This window comes from Xyrauchen texanus, chromosome 35, assembly GCF_025860055.1.
Source record: "Xyrauchen texanus isolate HMW12.3.18 chromosome 35, RBS_HiC_50CHRs, whole genome shotgun sequence".
In the NCBI taxonomy this organism is placed as follows: domain Eukaryota; kingdom Metazoa; phylum Chordata; class Actinopteri; order Cypriniformes; family Catostomidae; genus Xyrauchen; species Xyrauchen texanus.
Genome location: NC_068310.1, coordinates 13,066,577 through 13,090,504, shown reverse-complemented (window position 1 = coordinate 13,090,504; position 23,928 = coordinate 13,066,577). Strand labels below are relative to the sequence as shown.

At 38.6% G+C, this 23,928-nt stretch overlaps 1 protein-coding gene across 3 annotated transcripts in view; it reads left to right on the top strand.

Annotated features, from left to right (window-relative positions):
- The window catches only part of LOC127628498 (tensin-2-like), a 72,281-nt gene that overhangs the window by 23,351 nt on the left and 25,002 nt on the right, over positions 1 to 23,928 (top strand). For all 3 annotated transcript variants that reach the window (XM_052105279.1, XM_052105278.1, XM_052105280.1), the window contains exons 3-10: positions 389 to 426; positions 18,238 to 18,276; positions 19,855 to 19,893; positions 21,131 to 21,180; positions 22,046 to 22,229; positions 22,784 to 22,834; positions 22,948 to 23,070; positions 23,427 to 23,491. In XM_052105279.1, the coding sequence (XP_051961239.1) occupies positions 389 to 426; positions 18,238 to 18,276; positions 19,855 to 19,893; positions 21,131 to 21,180; positions 22,046 to 22,229; positions 22,784 to 22,834; positions 22,948 to 23,070; positions 23,427 to 23,491 (589 nt within the window). The remainder of the gene's footprint in view (positions 1 to 388; positions 427 to 18,237; positions 18,277 to 19,854; positions 19,894 to 21,130; positions 21,181 to 22,045; positions 22,230 to 22,783; positions 22,835 to 22,947; positions 23,071 to 23,426; positions 23,492 to 23,928) is intronic.

Here is a 23,928-nt window from a genome sequence, read left to right as displayed (position 1 = left end):
TATATAATCAAAATAACTAAATATACATTGAAGTGAGGATAAAAATATGTATGAACATTATGTTTCTTCAAAGCCCTGATGTGTAAAAAAACATTAAATAGTCTTGCCCATTAATACACGGAAATATATCTACCCCGGTATAAGCAGTATGGCAAAATCCGGTGACACATTTCTACCATTCTACCATCACACTATATACGTCATACAACCAGTCATATTTCAGCCCTTATTGGATGTTTTTATTTATAATAAGCCTGTTTTGATGGGGCATATAGGGTGATTACATTCTTGGCTGCCATTCAACCATCATCAACATTTTTACTTTGAAACAATATTCAGTCAGTATTCCTCCCTAACCTTCATATAAATCTCTCTCTACCACCCACAGTTTGCAAAACAGCCACTCATAAGAAATGCGAAGCCAAGGTAAGAACACTTTTCCCATTTTTAACCATGTTATAATCTATTTATCTGTCTCTTTCCCTCCCTTTTCATATTAACAGGTTGTATAAAATGGGAGTTTGTGTAGTTAAAAGCAAGTTCTCTCGTTAACACTTTCACTCTCGCATTTTCTCTGTGTTTCATGCACTGAAGGCCTCCCTGTGTTTGGGGCAGTAGTGTTGGCTGCCGCACCCCAGCTCTAGTAAAAGGCTCATTGATAAGGCTAGTGCATGCCAGCACTGGCCAGGGACTGACTTGGCTGGCATGCACACCCATATCAGGCACGTTTCCTGAAGAGCACCCTGGGATCTAGAGCATCCTGTAAGATTGTTGCCATCTGAGACTAATTCTGGGAGTCATGTAATATTTATTTATTTGCAACAGTGTGGCATGATCAGTCTTGTAGAGTAAAATTAGCTCACAAGCCATAGTAATGTCTGATTTGTGAGTGAATTGTTGTTTTGAGTCACTTACAAATTGGTCTGAATGATTCATTAGCGAATCAGTCTGAATCTGAAAAGATTTTTAAAAAAATCTTATCCATCCAGTAATAACAAATGACAAATATTGATTTTCAGTTTAATTGCAATTTTTATTTGAACAATCTCAATATCCATTTTTAAAATCCCAAGATCGATCGTTTTCTTTTTGCGCAACTTTCTACAAGGAAACACATTCTAATTTTAAATCACTTGCATATGTGATCAAATTTTGCACTGTTACTTTAAGTGTCTGTGATTAGCCACTGGCTGGGCTATTTTCAGATTACACTCACCAATGATTGAGTTGTAAACCAGCAAAGAAGTTATTAGAACTGAAATCCTTTCATTGTGTGTTGAGTGTAAAAGTTTTGGTTTGACTCTGTAAGGGGGATAAGGGAAAGGAGGAGGCGAGAACCGGCTTAATAATATAAATCATATTTATTTAAATAAAAAGACACACATAAACACATACAGGGCAGCTGCCTGTAATTCTCTCTCTCTCTGGAACTGTCGTCACCGGCAGCCTTTATCCCTCGCAGGCCCCATCAGGCCGATTGTGGACCGGGCGTGCATCATTCCAGCCCGGCCCCACCCTCCTCCGTTCTACAGACTCGTTTCGTTTAATGTGTGTCCAAAGATGAGATGCATGCAATCCATTTGTCATTGAATAATGCCTTTTTTAATACCCTGTTCTGTTCTTAACAGCCAATAGTTGACCAAAAAAATAAACATTTTATTCCAATCCCCATCCACATGGGATGAGGTAAAGGAGCTCCACTCTTGTTAATGTGCGCACAACCAAAACACTTCTGTAAGACACTAGCTGAACTGCCACTATTCTGAAAAAGACAGTACCGTTTTAGAGCTTGTTATACAAATCAAAGTAAATACTTTTAAATAATTCAAATTATACATGTAAAAATAAACACATAACATAATATATTTTAGTATGTCAGTAACCTACTTTCACAGAATCCTCTTTTCAAATAATTTCTGGAGTATTTCATCAGCATACCACATTTGTTTTATTGTCCGTCTACAACGTGCGGTTGTGGTTTTTAGATGTTCAATGCATGACCAGTGAACAGGGTTTCCAGTAGGCAAATTAAATATTTGGTCACTTAAACCACACTTAGAAGTGAATTTCATTATATTTCATTCAATTAGCAAACAAATGACACTAGGCCACTTTTCTGAGTCACTTTTCTTAATCCCAAGGTGATTTTTAGTCATTCAGTAGTTTCTTCACAGGTGTCCAGTACTCAAAACCTCACACTCAAAAAATTATGTTGATACCCTTACTTAATTGAATTTGAGAAAGTCTTTACAAGCAACAAGTCTTGTAAAACTTAAGTCAGTTTCATTGAGCTAACATTATTTAGTTGGATTAGGTCAAATCATCACCACAATGGTAACCCCCAAAACTCCAGCATAACCGACACTGTTTTAAAATACCAATATAACAGAACATTAAATATTAACAAATCTCCTCATATTCTCATCTTGTTCAAAACTGCATGACCTAACATTCAATATCAACATTCGTTCTACTTATCCAGTCCCATGCAAAACATGCTGGGAAATGAAAATCCCCTGCCTGGTTTTATTAATGCCCAATTAACACCACAAAAATTATTCATACAGTCCCAACTCAAAAGCATTAAGTGAACTTCAGTTTCTAAAGATATTTGTTCGTTTTCTGCAGAAGAAAGAAAACTACATTTCCAAAACAAGCGGAGAACTGTGCTCACATGATACATAAAACATGCTTCAGACTATGTTAAAATGTTTCTGATAGCTATACTGAATTCCAAAGAAAAGTTTTGTTTATTAAATATTTTAGCTAATTTGATATTATCTTCAGCAGCCATTAAGACTTTAGTAAACTTAACTTAGTTTAACACATTTGTTTAAATCCATTCCTTAATTTTTATAGGTTTTCTAACAAAATCAGCGCAGAAAACTCCAAAAAAGTCTGATTATGTCTGGGCCTTGACTAGTCTAAACAGTCATCATTGTATTCAAGTGCACTACGGACATGCACGATGTTGCAAAAACAACAACAACAACAACAAAAAAGTCAGATTTTAAATATAAAATTTAGACTGTCTGAAGTTTACCTTAAGGGAATTCTGTAATTGACAATTTTGATGAGTAGTTAATTGTGGCAGTCATAATTGTAATCTCGATTGTTTTTTGTTGTTGTTTTTTTTTTTTTTTTATAATTGTGCAGCCCTTACATTAACTATGGACATGTTCTACTAATGTTTGGCAACCAGAAAGGGTTCAGATACTAACAGTATGTCTATTGTTTTCTAATTTAGGACCTAACCAGCTTGATACTTTGTTCTCTAATGCAATAACTATCAAACATTTTAAAGTGTACCTTAAGTGTATAGACTTTTTGTGAAGAGCTGTACAGTATGTGTACCAACCATAGCCAATCAGGATCCTCTTTGCTTGCAGTGGTAGTCATCATCTTTTCCTTGGAAGAGAGTGGCCACCCTCTCTGGAGAACTGTGGGCAACATGACCTTTAAAAAAAACAAAAATACCGTATTGCCCCTCCAGAGCGTAGACCAGTCCTCCACCTCTTAGTACCTCACACGATAGAACAAAGTCATATTTCAAGTACACTTAAGCCCTCTTAAATAAGAATACCATGGCATTATTCCAAGTCATGTGTTCTAGGTGGGTCCAACAAACACTTGCTCTACAAATTAAAGGTGAAGTGTGTCATTTAAGTGCCACTAGCATCACCAAGCAGAATTGCAAAAATGTTTCATACATCATGCCTCCAAACTCACGCCATTGGTTGAGCCAATGTTGCTGAGTTGGGGTGGTCGGGCTCTAAACTTTTACTTTGTCATCAATTGCCTCATTTGTTTCCATTTCTCCTAAGGAATTTTAGGAGAAACATCTAAGACAACATTTTTCCTTTGACGAACAAAAGATTTACACTTTTATTTAGGGCAATCAGGGGAGGTTAGGTTGTCTCTACATATTTTATTTTTTCTGCAAGAAAGTATTTCACAAAGGAAAATAACACACTTCACCTTTAAAGTGATTTCAAACAATAACATCTCAAAAATGTTTGACAGAATTGAGAACATACACTCAGAAATCAAAACACTGGCGTTAAATTTGGCATTTGGCATTGTGCACTCAACTCAAATCTCACTCAGATACTAATTCATTCTGTTATTACATATCTGACCCAAAACAGTACTTAATTTCAGAGCGGAGTGACTGCAGATTGTTTTACTGCGAAGGGTAGAACATCAGTGTAAGCCCTTCTCCTCTGCACAAGAAAATCCAGTCAAAGGCGATTCAGCTGTTTCCTGTTGCTCTCTTAAGCTTTTGTGCACTCGCAGGGCTCTGTGGCATTATAGATTTGAATACTTTTTATTCACCTCCTCAATGCACTGCCCTTATAGGATTTTAAACAGATTTGGAGCTGCACACTTCAAATGTGAATTAAATGGAAATGTCCATATGTTCAAAGTCTAAGCTAACAGTGTGAATAGCTCTGTCTCTTGGAAATATAGATTTGTAGACCGTAGAGAAAAGGAAAGGAGCCAAATAAGTACTTTATAGAAGTCTGATGTGATGGCTGGTTAAATTAAGGAGCCATTTAGAGTTGTATCCGTTTTTATAAATTTGTTTATACAGTTAGTGACTCTATTCCTAGTGTCAAAGAAAAGAAAAAGGTCACTGCATTGGTTTAAACTGACCTCCTTTTGTGTTATTTCAAACAGCATCATATACTGTAACCATCTTATTAGAATCTGTTGTTTGAAATTAAACATTTGAAGTTTGACCCATTAGTTGTTTAGATTCAAAGACTGATTTTAAGTTCAAGGTCAGATTTCTCTCTCTCTCTAATCCAGTCTAAACTAAACAAAGCTATAAGCAATCTAAATATCCCAGCTTTCTCCAGGATGGCAGCTGGCTGCAGATGGTGTTTATCAGGACTGACTCATTCCTCTTTTGTCTTAAGATCCACTCGGTTTGTATCAGTAATTGTTTGGGTGAAATGCTCTCTTCTGTCTTAAGGTAGATGAGTTGCCGTCTGGTCTGTAGCCAACAAGAATCATATTTCTTTCATCCACTTACAAGGAAAATGCCCAGTTTCCTGAAAACAGATATGAAAGGGAATTATTGTCAGTTGCACTTTCTTCCTCTGATTTATGACGTACCCTCTTCTACAACCTTAAACCCCACAAAACACTTTCCAGGCCCTAAAGCCAAGCATGCACTACACGACTTGCCGTCAACACTATGTGACTCACAGTCTTGTTTTTCGTTTTGCTGGAGCGCACAATACAGGACTGTAGTGTATCAAACACACGACCATTTGTCCCTGACTGAGGCCATGTGTGCACTGTATTAAGATGCATTTTGGGTGGTCCGATCACAAATGTACAAGCGAGACACATCACCGTTACCACATGGTTATCTCTTTTGACCACTTGTGTTCTGATATTGAGGAGAGAGTCTCTGAGACTTATACATTAATCATTACATCTGTGTTTTACAGAATGATAATAAAGCGCAAAAAAGTAAAAGGCGAGAAAGAAAGCTCTAAAACACGGTGTACAGTTTCTCTTTATTATTCGCAAACATCGTTTAGTGCTGTACCTGTAACTGAGCTTCTAATATGGATGCTGTTCATATCTGTGTCACTATTGTGTATGTTCATGCATTCGCTTTTTAACATTTTCCGATCATACATTTATTTCCCTTTAAATCTGCACGTAACTGGTGATAAAACGGCCGTCACAGCTGCCATTAGCGTTTTGCTGTTTGAAACGCATCACCCAAAATGCATCTTGAAATTAAGAAGTGAAGAAATTAAATTAATCCACTAACTTGCGCAGTTTATTCTTGACAACATGTCAACAAACACGAAAGAATGGTTTGTGCCCATTTTTGTGCTTATTGGCACCATTTGCAAAGGATTTTTTTTTTAAAAGAAAGCTGTAAATAATAAAGACAGCGGGTAGGGTGATGTGGGTTAAATTTTATTGTATTATTTTTTGTCTCCTGCTTCCTAATACCAGGCCCTTCTCTTGCGCTCTCTATATTTCATTGGCTTTGGCTCATAATGGTCTCTCACTCGTCAGTACAGTGCTCACACCTGACGGCAAGACATCTAGATTTCATGTCATAGCATCTGGGACTAGTCTCAGCATGTCACAGGAGAGCACACACAACAAGACCATTCGTCGTGTTATCTAAGACTACATTCGCCGACTCAAAACATGAAAGGAGATGAGCTTGAGTCATGTAGTATCCACTAGGCATAAAAAGCAATAGATCTCTAAGACTCTTTTGAAGGATTAGTGGCACAAATGCCATGTTTTTGTTGTGAGAACTTTTAGATAAACTTTCTAAAATTAGATTAACATAGAATGAAATGTAGGTAGTTTTAAACACATTCAATGCCCAAACCCCCCAAAATGGGGGCACTGTTACCAAAGTTATTTAAAGAAAACAATATGTATAATTTCTTAATTTTATAGGAAATGTTATATTATCAGTAACTATATATATAGTACTATATAACTATATACCAACATTTAGGACATGGCCTAGCCTGAATTTGAACCTGGGTCCCCATGAACCAAAAGCTTGTATATGTCACGGGCTACCCACTGACATGGCTCTGACTTATTTTATAATATGATACATTTTATTCAATTGTATGGAAATTTTGATGTTTAGGGTTTGCAAGTGGTTGTCTCTTCATTGGACCAGCAAGGGGGTATCCTTTTATTCTAATAATTCTAGGGGGGCTGTGCCACCAGCCCCCCTAGACATGATTTTTGTGTGTTTAAAGCATTTAGGGGTGGGCAAGTGGCACTTGCAGGAGAGGAATGAATGGCAGAGAAACCCGTAGAATGAAGGAAGAATAATTTCCACCACTTTTCAGGGAAAAAGGGATCCTGTTACCCATTGTACAGGACATGTAACTGGTGGCAAAAGTGGGATGTGAATGGGTGGACTCTTCCAGTAAATCTTTCACTTTGTCACCCCTCTTTATGAGCTCATCAATGCCACGTGTTTCCTGAGCTTCCCTCACTGGCGTGTGTGTATAAATAGGACTGTTTAACCCAGTGGTTCTCAAAGTGTGGGGCACGCCCCGTGGTGGTGGTGGGGGTTCAGAGGTATTGTGGGGGGGGAACCAATGTGTGCGATATCTTCTTTACCTTTTCTCCTGCTTTGTTCAAACTTTCGCCTGGCACCACAGCGCTTCCTTCATGGAGCTTTCCACAGCCCAATGCTTTTAGTCAGTGTCAGGCGCACTCACAACCGGGCTGGATGTAAGCATGGGCAGGGGTGGGTTTGGCCCACCCAAACGTGAGTCTTGCTCACCCAATCAAACATTTGGGAAACATGGTTTTAAATAAAATATATTTTTTTTGCCAATTCGTGCATTGGTTAAAAGAAATATGGGGCGGGCTGTGTGTTGCAAACATTGAGGGTGGGCTGTAGACTGCCCAACCAATCACAAAACAGCACCAGAAATGTGTAGTTTTTCTATTTTTTGTCTTTGGCCGAAAGCAACACTCTCAAGAAGCAGTTGTTGCAATCCAGGGAGTCTGAGACTTTACGCGAGCGAGAACGGTAATAAGATAAATTTTAGTGTAATGTATACACTCACCTAAAGGATTATTAGGAACACCATACTAATACTGTGTTTGACCCCCTTTCGCCTTCAGAACTGCCTTAATTCTACGTGGCATTGATTCAACAAGGTGCTGAAAGCATTCTTTAGAAATGTTGGCCCATATTGATAGGATAGCATCTTGCAGTTGATGGAGATTTGTGGGATGCACATCCAGGGCACGAAGCTCCCGTTCCACCACATCCCAAAGATGCTCTATTGGTTGAGATCTGGTGACTGTGGGGGCCATTTTAGTACAGTGAACTCATTGTCATGTTCAAGAAACCAATTTGAAATGATTCGAGCTTTGTGACATGGTGCATTATCCTGCTGGAAGTAGCCATCAGAGGATGGGTACATGGTGGCCATAAAGGGATGGACATGGTCAGAAACAATGCTCAGGTAGGCCGTGGCATTTAAACGATGCCCAATTGGCACTAAGGGGCCTAAAGTGTGCCAAGAAAACATCCCCCACACCATTACACCACCACCACCAGCCTGCACAGTGGTAATAAGGCATGATGGATCCATGTTCTCATTCTGTTTACGCCAAATTCTGACTCTACCATCTGAATGTCTCAACAGAAATCGAGACTCATCAGACCAGGCAACATTTTTCCAGTCTTCAACTGTCCAATTTTGGTGAGCTCTTGCAAATTGTAGCCTCTTTTTCCTATTTGTAGTGGAGATGAGTGGTACCCGGTGGGGTCTTCTGCTGTTGTAGCCCATCCGCCTCAAGGTTGTGCGTGTTGTGGCTTCACAAATGCTTTGCTGCATACCTCGGTTGTAACGAGTGGTTATTTCAGGCAAAGTTGCTCTTCTATCAGCTTGAATCAGTCGGCCCATTCTCCTCTGACCTCTAGCATCAACAAGGCATTTTCAGCCCACAGGACTGCCGCATACTGGATGTTTTTCCTTTTCACACCATTCTTTGTAAACCCTAGAAATGGTTGTGCGTGAAAATCCCAGTAACTGAGCAGATTGTGAAATACTCAGACCGGCCCGTCTGGCACCAACAACCATGCCACGCTCAAAATTGCTTAAATCACCTTTCTTTCCCATTCTGACATTCAGTTTGGAGTTCAGGAGATTGTCTTGACCAGGGCCACACCCCTAAATGCATTGAAGCAACTGCCATGTGATTGGTTGATTAGATAATTGCATTAATGAGAAATTGAACAGGTGTTCCTAATAATCCTTTAGGTGAGTGTTGGTTTTTAATGCCCATAAAGAAGCCTGATGCTGTCTTAGTGTGCAGTGACCATGTGGCTGTTGTTAATGTATCACAGGCTCCCTCTTAACAAATATCTCCCTCTCCCTCCACAATAGCTACCCAAAATCACGCTGCAGGTTTTTGTGATACTGGACATGAATTATAAAGTAGAGGTCTACGCGGGATGGATTTTTCAGACCCCCTCCTGAGAGATTGTTTCCCTGTCCTGCAATTTTTTAAATAAAATATTTTGTCCTGTTCGCACCTACAACTTTCGCGTTTTGTCCTACTACCGCCCGCAAAAGCCCACAGGTAGTGGGGGGGGGGGGTTGTTATCACTCCAACATTGCCAAATATCTGATTGACCTTTGGCTGGTTTCAAAGGGATTTTCTGCTGCATGGAGCACAAATAACACCCTGTACCTTAAATACATGAAATAAATGTATTTTATTTTTTTAAATAGATATTTTGCGGGAGTCACGTGGGTAATTTCTTTCTCCCGTTTCTGGGAATATCAATATCAATACCCTTTGCTACCCTACAGAGTGCATACTCATTAACTAATTGAAACAGAGAAAAACTGACTTTGTAAGTTGCTTTAAGGCTGTAATTCTCATTGATCTAAAAGTGTTTTGCTTTATGTTGTTTCTTAGTAATGGAGGTATGCTACCTCTATTACTTCAATCTTATGAGTCAAGTCAAGTCAAATTTATTTGTATAGTGTTTTTCACTTCAGCCGTTGTTTCAAAGCAGCTGTACATGAACTTAAACTATAACAGAAAATGAACGAATATAATGCCAATATTAGTTATCTTTAGAAATATTAGTGTTTAAAATTAGTAAACTAAGTGCGTGTGTATGATTATATACAATGTTTATCAGTTTATTTATTTCAATATATTTTTTAATATGGGGAAAATGTGTAAATATAGTTATATTGGGTCTTACGATCTTGACAATTACGCCATGATACGCCAATTAAGACATTCAATTAGTAGTCTGTGTAACCCCTCCCCAATCCCAAATGCCCACCTATGATATCCCCCAGCCCACCTTAGCATAGCTTTCAGAAGCCGGGTCTGCTCACAACTGTGCTTATGGAAACAAAGATGTCTCGTGCGCACCAGTTTCAAATGGGGAAAAGATTAATTGATACTTAAATTTCGGTCTGTTACGCACACAACACTATTGTATTGGTTTTAGAAGAATTTAAATATAAGGCACGAGTGATATGAATTACATTTTGGAGATTGGTGTGAGTGTGCGCTAAGCAATTTTCTGATGGGGAGATGGCATGAGCGGCCGATTGTCTGCTGGAGAGTGTTCCGCGACTGCTATCGGCCCTTCAATAACATATAACGTGTGGAGAAGGGTAGTTGGTGGACTTTTTGGTGTGGGCTTAGGCACGTACCCAGAGACACCGCTTGACGGCTTTGGTATTAGGTCCATTTTTATTTCAGGGGTTATTAGAGTTTTTCAGTATCATTAATCAGGGGTAAATATTTGTCCAAAGATTCGCTTCTGAAACAGCACGAAGATGGCACTGTCACGTGGTACCTGATACTTTTCTCAGCGCTGGCCAGGATGGACCAATCACAGTAATTTATTATTACTGGAAGTTTTCTGGAGTTTAAAAATGCTTTTATAGATACTGCTGGGGCAGATTTCCATTCACAGGAATGCATTCTTGCAATTATTAGTTTTTATAAAAAAAAATATCAATCCAATGTAAAATGTGTCCAGCAGTTTGTCATATAGCAGTATAAATCTTTATTCTTTTTTCGTATTTATTTAAAGTATATAGGCATAATTAAAATGTTTAATGTATTTTTAATGTATACAAAGCATAAAATAACAGAACAATGCTGCCATTGTGTGTCAAAAAAGTGTAACTTTTAATTTTGTTGTCATAGTATAGTATAGTATACTATAGTATAGTATAGCGCAAACATTGTTCTTGTTTCTAAGGGAGAGTGACCTAAAAAAAAATGTTATCCACTGGCTTAACCATTGGCCTCCCTAACTCTGTCCAGGCTTTTTTGCAAATCTTTATGCTCCCAAACAGAGTTACATTTACAGAACTAACAGAGTGTAAAACCATCATGGAACCAGTTGCTGCTGCAGTCAGTGACGCTGTTACTGATGCATTACCTTTCGACCAAAGCTGTAGAAATGTCAAAACATGGGGTTTTCCTGTGTTCCACTTATGAGATTAAAGTACGGTTTATAATGGCATTTTTGGAGATCAGTTTTCTCCATTGAGAAATTGAAACATGACCCTTACAGCATCTCTGGTATGGAAAGCCTGAAGCTATGGCTGATGTGTTGGCAAATGCTGTTTAAACAGTTTAAGTAGATAACACTGATGATTCATAATGGAAACAAACATGCATGGTGTTAGATAGAGGTAAAGTGTGTTATTTCAGTGCCTCTTAAGGGAACTAATCAGAATTGCTGAAGTTTTCAAACAGGTTTTTCGAACACTCCTTTTATCTATTATTAGTTGAACAGAGAGTCCTGCCCGCTGATTGAGCCAATGTTTCTAAAACAGGTTGGTCAGGATGCTCAAAAAATAGAGCAATGTTTTGATAGCATACCCTGGCCCTGTTAGTCCTTTTCCAAAAAGCATCTTTCTCTGTCGAAGGACATTCAAAAGTACTTTTTTTAAGCAACATATATGGCTAATATTTGATTAGAGTATCTGTAAAAGGATTAATGGAAAGGAGGAGGCGAGAACCGGCTTGACGATATAAATAATATTTAAATATAAAACTTATACAAAAAGACAAACACACAAAGATGTCGGACAGCTGTCTGTAAATCTCTCTCTCTGTCCCACTGCAGTGTCCAGTCGGCCTTTATCCCTCTCTCAGGCTTGATTAGCCTGATTAGGGGCCGGGTGTGCAGAATCACGACCCGGCCCGACCCTCCGCCCTGCCACAGTATCGTAGATGTTTTACCGTTGCCTGATTTATTTTGAAGTTCAGAATCATTTCTAGTGATGTCATCAGCCAATTAGCATTTTGACATGAATTCCTTGTAGAAATTATGCTGCATTCCATTCAACTCAGAAAGTCAGAATTTCCAACTTCCTACTAGGAAAAGTGCAATGGAACGCCACTTGAAGTCAAGGTTCCAACTTGGAACTTCAACTCTGATTTGGCCGAGATACTGGTGCGTGAAATCACATAAAAATGACGGGACCTAGGGAGAACTAGAAAGTTGTTGATAAACATTCACATTTATTAAATAATTTCAATTAATGAATCAAAGTTCCTACATTACATGATATTAAAGCTTGTTTAACAAACGTTTGCAGAGACAGGTGTTCACAATCATGGTAAATTGTGCTCTCTTTTGATGATTGTACACCTGTGGCACTAATGCTAGTGTTGCAGCATTGTTTATCAATTTGGGTTGCTAGGAAACCTCCCTGGTGACAGAGGAACATCTAAAGTGAAACAAAAGCGAGTTCGATGTGAACAGCTCCATGTAGATATCCTTTGTCTCTGCATATTAAGCTAGAATGGGAGAAATTATTTTTATCATTGAAAAACGCACACACTTCTTGGCACACAAATGTGCTAATAGATGGATTTGACAAGGCGTGAAAAGGGTTTGTGTTAGAATCAGACAGATTTTTTCTTCACAGATTACAATAATCTGTTACGAAAATTGCGCTGTTTTTTCTGACGGACCTTCTGATTTTGTTCTGCTCGAAGATGTTTCAAATAAATCTTTCCTTTCTCCACATAATGCCAAGCAGTTGGCATCAGTTGTTGGATTTTGTCATCTGTGTAATTGGCACCACATGCTCTGCTCCCTGTGGAATGCTGTCCATATGCATGACTTTCAAGTCATGAAAGATTTCTATAATTTAAGTACATCATCCAATATGTCCTTGTCTTCACATTTATAGTAACCATAAATGACTTTATAAACACAGAGGATCATACCAACAGTGGCATGCAGTTCTCTCGAAGTAAAGAAGCCATGGGATTTTTCCACTGCTGATATCTGATGATTATATACTGTTTATTTGTTTGGTTTTGGTTTTATTTGGATGGAATACATTTACTTCTGTTTATCTATCTTGACTTTTTCATCCTTGATTGATTGCTTATCTCTGGATATTTGCAATTCCTGTTTAGTTTGGCAACAAGACAGTGAAAGGGGTGATATAATACAGAAACTGCTATTATAGAGGCCAAAGGAGAAAGAGAGAGAGCTAATTAGAGGATGATTACAGCAAAAAATGTTCTCTGTATACATCTTGTCTGCAAGTGTTTGGAAAGTATCTCAGTTATGGATCTCCATTTAGGCAATCAATCCAAATAAAAAGATGCAATCAGCCAACCTCTCTATTCTCAGTCTCTCCCATGAGATCTGCTCAAAGCTGAGAGTTTGTTTACAGTGAAGGGAGGAGGACAGTGTTTTTAGGGGACATGCAGACGTCAGTGCTTAAAAATAGCTTTGCTTGACACCTCTGATTCCTGCATCAGTAATTGAAGTATGTGCTAATTTCTAATAGTTAAAATGATGTTCAGGTTGTGCATGATGACCTTTATGTTAACACTTTTGTGCATGTTATTTTGGTCAGTGGTCCTCAGCTGATTTTGCTTCAGGGCCCAGAATTTACATTACATTGTGACGACACAGTCCCAAAAGTTACCCATATTTAATGTTGTCTGGGTCATATTTTCTTTCCTATTTTGGTATTCTAACTATGCTTGTTTATTATTGCTATAGTTACATTTTAATATTTGCATTTAGCACTATTGTTGCCCTGCTGTCTGCGCCATTATCAGAACAGACCTTTCAGACCTTCTGTCACATTTCTGGGTTGCCACCCACCAGAGTACAACCACTGATAGAGATGCTTTTGTATGATTGCCTTCAAAGGAATGCTTTTCTTTTTGTGTTTACTTGTGTTTATGTCTGTGTATATCTATATGCAATTGCTCCGACCCATCTGTCAGCACTTGTCCATGCTGGCTGTGGTTTATATAGGCATTGGAAGGATCTGTTTTGACTCTGGCCCCAAAGGGGTAATTTTGATTTAACTCCACATATCCTGTAAGGCCATAATCCCTCATTCATCTTAAAGTCAAAGTGGGTAATTTTTGCACCTCTTGTAGCACCCAATGAAATTGTGTTTTGTTTGTTTGAGTGGCTCAACATAGCAACATTAGATCAACCAATGGCTTGAGTTTGGGACAGGACTACCTTTTTTAAATGTGTAATTCTCTTTTGTGCCACTAGTGGTGCACAAGTTAAACAAAAAATATATAATTCCAACATTTTGACAAATAAATTATGTACAAACACACGAGAGTCCAATCATATCAGTGACCTAGAAAAAGCTGTATTCTACAACATGGTGGTCGCCATATTGAGATCACATTGCCTGCCGAATCATACTCACTTTAACAGGATAACCCCTATAACCCCACAACCTTTTGGTTACAGTATTAATCATACAACAAATACATTTTCAAATAGGATATTTGTACTGTATATCCTACTTTTATTGCTGATTGATGCAGCATATTCGCTGATAGGTGTCAAAGTAAAGTCCAAGGCAATTGTTGAATCAGCTAACAAAACATAAACAAAAATGTAATGGTAAAAAACATAACATCCCATGCAAACAGATCCCCTAATCTCCCATCAAGGAAATGATTCATACTAATCCAATAAGTATTTAAAGGTTTATTCCGAGTTCAATACAATTAAACTCAATCGACAGCATTTGTGGCATATTGATTACCACAAATATGTATTTTAACTTGCCCCTCCTTTTCTTAAAATAAAGGGAAAATCTTGGTTCCAGTGAGGCACTTCGTAAACATTAAAATACTCACTATCAAAAGTATAGCCACAAGATATTAACAATATGCATGCAAACGTGATTTTTTGTGTGATAAAATCACTTACTAACCTTTTCTGTGTAAAGTTATAGCCAATTTCACAACTTAATTTCCATGACAATGTAATGTCAACAAACCCTAAAATGACTGTAAAAACGATGATTTAAACAAAGTTACAGCTCAAATAATACATGAGGTTTAACAGAAGAATTATGTGCTTTTATAGAATTATAAGATACACATTTTTGCCTTTAAACCCTCCAAAAATTACCCACTTTCACTTCCACTGTAAGTGCCTCACTGTAACCCAGTTTTTTGTTTTTTTTAAGGGGGACGAGTCTAAATAAATTTTTGCTGCAATCAACATTATGCTAAAATGGTGTCGATTGAGCTTAACTTGTATTGAACCCAGAATATGCCATTACCCATGGCTGAAAAAAATCCCAAGCATTTAGCATTTTAGTCCCAAGCTGTCATCCAATATTGACTTTATAATAATTAATAAAAGTATGCCATTCATTCTGTTTTTAGTATTATGAACAATCATTATAAAATACTCCATTAAGGGCTGTTTTCTGTCAGTAAGTAGTTAAAGTGTGGAAAAGTTGGTGTCTTCCCCTCCTGAGGGTCTTTCATTCTGCTCAGACTAATCACAATAATTACACTGTTTACAGCCGAACCCCTGTCCGCCCTCGTTCTCCTCCCACACTTCCTACATTGCTCTGACATCCTTCTATCTCTCTCTCCCCCTCTCTCCTTCCTCCATTTCCTTTCCACTCATGTCCATCACTACCCTTCATATATTTGTCCACTGATATCAATATCACTCCTTGTTACATATCTTTCTCACCATCATATATGTTACACCTTCTGATTTACAGTTCCTCTCTCTGTCCATGTTTTATCTTTACATACATCTCCATCTCGCAACGCATTCACACACATGCACAAAGGGACATTTAGGGCCTCTCTATGTTATTCTAATCAATAGATGGTCTGTGAGATTTTATTTGCATAATTTTAATGCCAGTGGCTTAGAAAAATAAAAGCACAACTCTCTTCAGGGAACAACAACATTTGAGATTTCATTCATGTCTGTAGCAAATGGTGTGGGGTGATGGATTTGTTCAAAATTGTACATTTTGTCCCCCTTCGACCACTCCCCCCACCCACAATCTTATATATTTGGTTTCATCCTTGATTAACAGTAATAGTCATGTTAGTTTTAGCAAGCACCACTAAAGATTCTGAAGGCTACTTTATTGCTGTAAAGTACAGTATTGAACTTTATATGGTGCATGCTGATAGGTCCTTTAAGCATGTAATCTGTTTGACAATCGGCTTGTATACTCTATGGCTAAAGATGATAGGTCCTTTGACATGTAATCTGTAAGCTAATCAACTTGCGTGTCTAACATTTAAATTGCCTCATTTGTTGGCAGGTAAGGCGGTTTCTCTGCAGCGTGCTATGAGTTTTCTCCCAGTAACCCTCCTCCACCCCATTTTCACATGTCTAGATCTGCAGCATGAGGATTGTATGTATTTATGTGTAATTGTGCATCAGCAGCATGTTCTACATGGGAGAGCTTGTACAATGTACCATGGGAAGAATGTCTTTTTCTTTTAGAGCTAAACAACACTGGGGTGAAATATTATCCTCACTATTATCATTGCGTTCTGTCTTCAATCGTTCACTATCTTCAAATGTGAGAGCAGATTTTAAGCTAATAAAAGAGGAAACTTGATATCATAATGGGATCCCACCTAGCCACATACAAAACAACCATGTGAACAAACACACATGCAATATTTGGAATAGAATACAGTGTACGTACTACACAGGACTCACTGGATACTGCTTACTTTTAGAAATAGTATGGTAAACAGTGTGGGTTTGCAATGATAAACATTGTTGTCATCATGTTACATGTGAGTGGCATAATTTTCACACAAAAAATTTAATTCTCTCTTAATTTCCTCACCCTCATGCCATCCCAGATGTGTATTACTTTCTTTCTTTTGCTGAACACAAGCAAAGATTTTTAGAATACATTAGCTCTGTAGGTCATCGCAATGCAAGTCAATGGGTACCAAAACACAAGAAGAAAGTTAAAGTGCAGATTGCCTTTTTTTTATAATAATAATGATCTCTTTTTCACCCACACCAATCATATTTTCTCGAATTTCGTTTTAAACGATAATTACTCCTTTTTTAAGTTTAGTGTAAAAATGTTTTACAGTCTGATCAAATAAAAAAGGGGATTAAAAATTGCCATTATGCCATTTTCCACTGGAAATGGTGCAGTGGGTCAGTAGCGTTGCAACACAGCCAGTGTACTTTAGTTGTATACTGCACATTTCAGCAAACAGAAATAGTACAAATTAAAAAGTGGTTAACTGCAGTTGTTCCAATAATAGCGATTTCTACATGTTCTAACCATTAAAATTAGTTTTGTTGATGTGACCTTATGAATTCAAGTTAATTAAGTGATGTTAAATATTAGTTTTGGCTTGAACAAACCAGTTCATTTAGATGTGACTACATTAAGCACATTTTTAGGTTAACATTTTTACAGTGTGGTATTGTAGTATGCTATATAGAACATACCATAATTTAATTGGAGCCATTGTCAGTGGATTATCTATGCTGTCAATCATTGATCTCTAACTATTCACATCTAATCACACCCTCAAGGAGATACACACACACACAGAGAGAAACATACAATATGGTACCACCACAAATAGGCATCCTCCTTCCTCCAGTGCCTCATAAGTTATGTTTCATTGAGTTGTTGAACAAAAACATACATCTTTTAATAACTCTCTATCTCTGTCTGACTCACACAAACACACAGTCATAGGTCAAGGCTGAGTGTAATGTCTCTGGTTCAGAGTGAGTTCTCCTGCCTCAGCCCTTTTCCTGTGGCCAAACAAACAGCGCAGGACTGGGCAGGGGAACGGATGTGCCGGGGGGCTTCATGTTACGTAAGCATGACTGTCAGCACACACACAATTATTAGACAAAACATGTAAACATGGTGTGTGATGTGCATACCACAATTTATTTTGTTGTGTTTTTTAAATAATCCAAGAGGTATTTGTGCATTTCCCTTGTGAAAAAAAAAAAAAAGAGATAGCTGGTCTCAATGGACAGACTGACCAGTTAGTTGGTTTTTAGAGGTTTTTTTAGGCTCTTTTCAGCTGGTCAGCCTGGAAGACCATCTTAAACCACCTAAGATCAGCTTAAATCAGCTATGGCCAGCAAACCAGCTCAGACTGGTTTTAGCAGGGTTTTATTTCTGTGTGGTTATTGCCCATTGCCAACCCACCCACCCCCTCTCTCTCCAGTCTAAGTAGTTGTTATCATCAGATAGTTTTCTTATCTGTTGCTTTGGGGAAGTTTTTCCTTCACCACATCCCGACAGATCCTGCCTCACCACTCCTTACCCTCATCCTGGGGAGGAACGGATAGACGAGAGGATCGTTAGCGAGTGCGTTTTGGATGGTGGAGGTGATGCAGAATTCGTGTTTGAGTCATGTTTCTTTCCTCTTTTTCAGATCAACACAGCCTGCATCCCGGCACAACCCTCCGAACTGGTGAGTGACTCTGAGAGTGACTATCTTGCTCTCTCTCTTCATCCCACCATCTGCTTTATTTCTACCAGTTTGGATATATTCCATGTGTTTCGATCAGCAGTTAACCAGGGCTTGGGACAAAAATGCCACCAAATGTGGAAAAATGCCCCATATATTGAAATTATGGTGGCATAAAATTCCTATTGTTTTATATGTTATTTAATTTTAATCTAAGCATTTTTTACATTGCACAACATTCTATTCTAGGCCTATCTTAAATTAAAAATAGTCATTATTTCAATTAAATGATTAAGTTGAAGGAATTAAAAAAAACTGATGAAAAAAATTCCTTTAACACTTGTGCTGTTACATTTTTTTTACCTTATTTGGTGTTCGCAGTCAAAAATGGCTTACTAATTAAAAATTGCTTATAGATCTCTCATTATGAATATATTATCACCAAATATTGTGTTAGATCTTTTTGTCCACTTGTTTTCTTTCAATTAGCACAGGTTTTGTATTTATTTTTGGAACTTATTGATTGTAGACCTCATTGACCTGAGCTTATGCACCTCCATTTTTGAGTGAAAAAGCATTATTTGTGGATAATTTTGGCAACATGAAATAAAATCTGAAAACATTCTGTAATATTTATCACATTAGTGGTGCACTGGAGGTGCATAAGCTCAGGTCAATGAGGTCTACAATCAATAAGTTCCAAAAATAAATACAAAACCTGTGCTAATTGAAAGAAAACAAGTTGACAAAGATCTAATCCAATATTTGGTGATAATATCGTATAATGAGAGATTTATAAGGAATTTTTATTGACTGGTCATTTTTGACCAGGAACACCAAAAGTGTAACAAGGTAACCCCACCCCCCAAAATGTAAAATAAAAAAAAAATTATAAAAAGTTTCTGGGGGAAGTTGAGATTCCCTCTGTGAGAAAAGTCAGTAAGTTTCCATCCAATAGGATAATATTAATTAGCATTTTCAGGCAAAAAATCTTTGGCTCTTCGGGTCAAAATGACTGGAACACAACATGAGGGTTAATGGAATAGTTTGCCAATCAATTATTTAAGGGTGAGTTGATGATGAGGGAATTTAATTTTTTTGGGGAGAATTATCCCTTTAATTAAAGTAAAATGTTAATTTCTGACAATCATTTCAACGGCTCAATCCATTTCACCATCTTTAAAATGTATTCTTTAGTTCTTACAAGCAGGCTCTATTACCCACTCACTGGCTTACTCACATACTCACTCTCCAACTTTTTCACCTGGTAGCAAAAATGTGACATTGCAGTCTTTTGTTCTGCCATCCCTTGTGTTTGAAAAGCTGTAGGTACAGGTTCTGCTCTTATATATTTGGAATTATTCGTTATCATTTGAATTATTTGAATTAGAAATTGATTGTGTACCTACACAGCATTTTGAGCATCTAACTAGTTTTTAAGTCAGTCAGTGTGTGATGTAATTTAATTAGTGTGCTTTATGTTTTTGTTCCTAGTCTGTTGAAATAAAAAAATATGCCAAAATTGGGCAAATTTGTGTGTTGTTGTTTATGATCTCATATCTGTCCTATCATCTGTTGTAGCGGAGGGGAGCATCCTCCTCTAGGAACATTCAGCATCTGGTAAGGAATTTCCCTTCTCATTATCTCTTTCTCACACACACATATTCACAAACACTCACACATGGACACATCAGTGGACTTGTGGACTCACACATGGACACATCAGTGGACTTGTATTGTTGTTTGAAGGTGTTTTGATAATCATCTGAGGTGCCTTTCGCCCCGTCTGCTGGCAGGTCATCCCCGTCTACCTGGATGAGGGAGGGGACAAGGGGAGGGAAACAGAAATAATTAAATAGGGGGGGTCACTTCCTGTGACAGTGTAGTACCCCCCCAAAAACACTGTAAAATTTAAATGAGAGAGAAAAGGCCAATGCGGAGTGGCAGTGAGAGAGAGAGAGAGAGAGAGAGAGAGAGTTCTCTGATACACCGTCGCATGGTCCTCGATCACTCCTCCACCCTCACAGGCGGACGACAGCCGCTCCTCCCCGGGCGGACCGGAGTCAGACCCACGACCCCTGGCGGAAAGAATGCCCCTCCATGTTCACGGCGACTCCTGGGGTCACTCTTCGCCCCTGGCAGCGGCCCTACCGCTCCAGGTGGTCGGGCAGTCACTTCCCTCCTCCCCTCGCGGATGGCGGTGTTCTCTCGACCCCTCCGCATTTCTGGGGGATGGCAGGGAACTTCTCTGCCCCTGGCAGCGGCTCCATCGCTCCAGGCGGTCCACTCGCCTCGCGGACGGCGGCCGTTCACCGCGTCCGTGCGGTCGGGCTACTCCCTCCCCCAGTGGATGGCAGCGCCGCTCCCCCGGGTGGACAGCAGTGTCGAGGACTCCACGACGGGTATCCCTCCTCCTTCCCGGGTTTTGACACCAGTGTAACGTAGTTCAATGGAAAGGAGGCGAGAACCGGCTTGGCAATATAAATTATATTTTAATTATAAACTTAAACAAAAGACAACAACACACACATGACGGACATGTCCATAAACAATCTCTCTCTCCCGCACCATCCTCCGCAGTCGGCCTTTATCCCTCTCGGAGGCTTAATTAGCCTGATAAGGGACCGGGTGTGTAGAATCACGACCCGGCCCCGCCCTCCACCCTGCCACAGTTGTGTTCTTTTCTTTATTTTCTTTTGCTGTTGGGTTGTAGACAGCAATTTATTTCTTGCAGTGGCATTCATCTATTTCAATAGTGCATCTGCTTAAGAGTAAGACCGAAATCAAGAATAAAATGAAAGAGGGTATTTTTTGTGTTCAAACACAATGGCATAGTCATACTTTGTCTTTTTTACAGGGCTCGACCAAGTGTCTGACCTACACCAAACAGAGAAACACTCTCCCGAGGTAAGTCCTGAGTTTTTAAAGCATTAAATCTCAATGTATGAAGTTCAGTGCCTGATGCAAGAGTGAGACTGATAATCTGTATTTAGCTCAAATAAATTACCTCATCTCAGCAGGGTTTTATTCCCTTTGGATTTGATGTGAAAAGTCAAAAATCCACTTTGGCTGCAGTGTGGTGAATAGCAGAGGGCTCATAACTCAAGCATGTTTCAGGGCGAATGGTCAGTTCAGCTGCATCCAACCAAAGGAAACTCTCAGGACAAACACGAATTATCCACTGAAGTGACTTTCAAGTGAATCTCATGTGATAAGCATAAGTTTTGTGGTTTTGCTTTGAAGAACTTTTGTTTGAGAGCCATTGATGTGGAAAATCCAACAAAAACCTGTTTCTGATGGTAGCAGTTTTAACATGGTGTCTGGCTGGTCCAATGTGGTCAAAGCTGGTTTACTGGCTGGAACACCATCTTAGCCTAGTTGGTTAGACCTGATAGACCACCTTGGACCAGCGTCCATGGTCCAAAAAGCAACTCAAACATTGTAATCAAAAACTTTTGTGACTTTTTCTTATATCTACCAGCTTTTAGGCCAACTTTTATTGGCATATATTCTGGGAAAGCGTTCTTGCACTCATGGGTATATACAAATTTGTATTCAATAAAAACAGCCAATCATGATTCATGGCAAAAATGTAAATGAAAGGCTATTTGTTTTTTGTTTTGTTTCTTTTTTCAAAACAAGAGACTTTTTGAAGTGTCCCACCTCAATTTCCTATTTCAATAGGAAATAAATCAACACTGGAATAAAAACAATTCAACAGGGTTGTCAAGTGTACTCTTTTTTTTTTTTTTTTTTTCTGTTTCTCTCTCAGGAGCTTCGGTGTGGACCGGGTAATGGACAGAGTGATGGAGAGGCACTATGATTTCGACCTCACCTACATCACAGAGCGGATCATCTCTGTGTTTTTCCCCCCTCTGCTGGAAGAGCAGCGGTACCATCTCAATCTCAGAGAAGTGGTGGCCATGCTCAAATCCAAACACCAGGACAAGTTTTTGGTATGTGACTCAACAGTGATCACAACACTGTGGAGCGAGTTCACGAAACAGTTGTGCAACTTTTGTGTGTAGTATTTCAGAGCAATAACCAGCATCTTATTCACTAACCACCAGCAATCCAGTTTAACCAGTCTCTCTCTATGCTGGTATTGTGCCTCACCATGCATATCTAAATGATGTAGTTGTAATTATTTTCACCACAAAGTTAGCGCTTTTTGCCTGGTTAATGCTATTGTGCTAATACCACTGCAGAAAGCAGATGTAAAACAGAATTTGAAACAACCAACGAACCAACCCGCAAACTAGGAAATTGCGTCATGCTAATTTACGTTTGTGCCGTTTCCTGATTTACATAATTCCTTAAGTTAACTGGGTGCAAAAGACAATGCAGACAGCATGTCCAAATAAACAATGCTATCAGCAGCCACAATTCATTCTTTGAGAATTCCTCCCTGTGTGTATTTTTATGTCTGCCTAAGTTAGCAAACAAGAAGCATAGTCATTTGCTTGTGTCAGTGGCATTTTCATTGTTCCGGTCCATTTCCCTTCTGCAGTTATTCAATCTGTCCGAGAGAAGACATGACATCACTCGATTAACCCCAAAGGTAGGGACTAATTTTTATGATGCTTTATGGTTAAACTTTAAAGGCCTGATTTAAGTGCCCAAGATTAAAATTGGTTCTGTGTTCTCAACTTTGTCTCTCTCTTTATCTCTCAGGTTCATGAATTCGGCTGGCCAGACATGCACGCTCCTCCACTGGATAAGATCTGTGCCGTGTGCAAGGCCATGGAGAATTGGCTGAACTCCAACCCCCAGCATGTAGTTGTTCTGCACTGCAAGGTCAGCATTCATTGCTGTCTTTAGACAGTTCATGTCAGGGTCACAGGCAATGACAGAGCACTAAATTGTGCTAACATGACCCTAAAGACCACCCTGCAGAGTCACCACAGATGACAATAAAAATGAAGTCAGACCCAAGAGGAGGTCTGAATGATTTACAGAGCTTGTAGTATAGATGAGATGTGTAAAACACGAGTGAAAGCATGAAAGCTAAAAGATGAAATCAGTGATTTTGGAAGGATACATATCAGATGGTCCAGACCTTTGTGACCGTCTTGTCTACGTTAGACAAACTTTAAGTACACATTCAATTTGTTGTGCTTTTTTATTGATTATTAGCACTGATTGTTTTTCAGGGCAACAAAGGAAAGACAGGAGTTATTATTGCTGCTTACATGCATTACAGCAAGATATCAGCGGGGTAAGTCCATTTGGGCCATTTGTCCACATTTACAGTTGATAATGTACTTTTACATGCAATGGTATTTACAATACATTTGATTTGCATATGACATACTGTTTTTCCAATATAATATTTAGCAAGAAGAATTATGGGCGAGACTTTAGTTGATCCATCAGGATATCCAACCATTTTTTTTTTTTTTTTTTTGTGATAACCAGCTGACTGTATATTATCCTGCTTATTTTATGTCCATTTACCAAATCAGTTTATAAATGGACATGAAATGCTGAATTGTGTTTAAATTACCTGTTTTATTTTGAATGAAGAAAGACTGTGGAGTGATAGGAGACACATGAATTCTGTGATTGACAATCAGATTTGGTTTTCCACAGAGATCTAATGAAATTGATTTATAGTATTTTCCCCCTCCCAAGTTACCGTGGTTATGTAAGTTT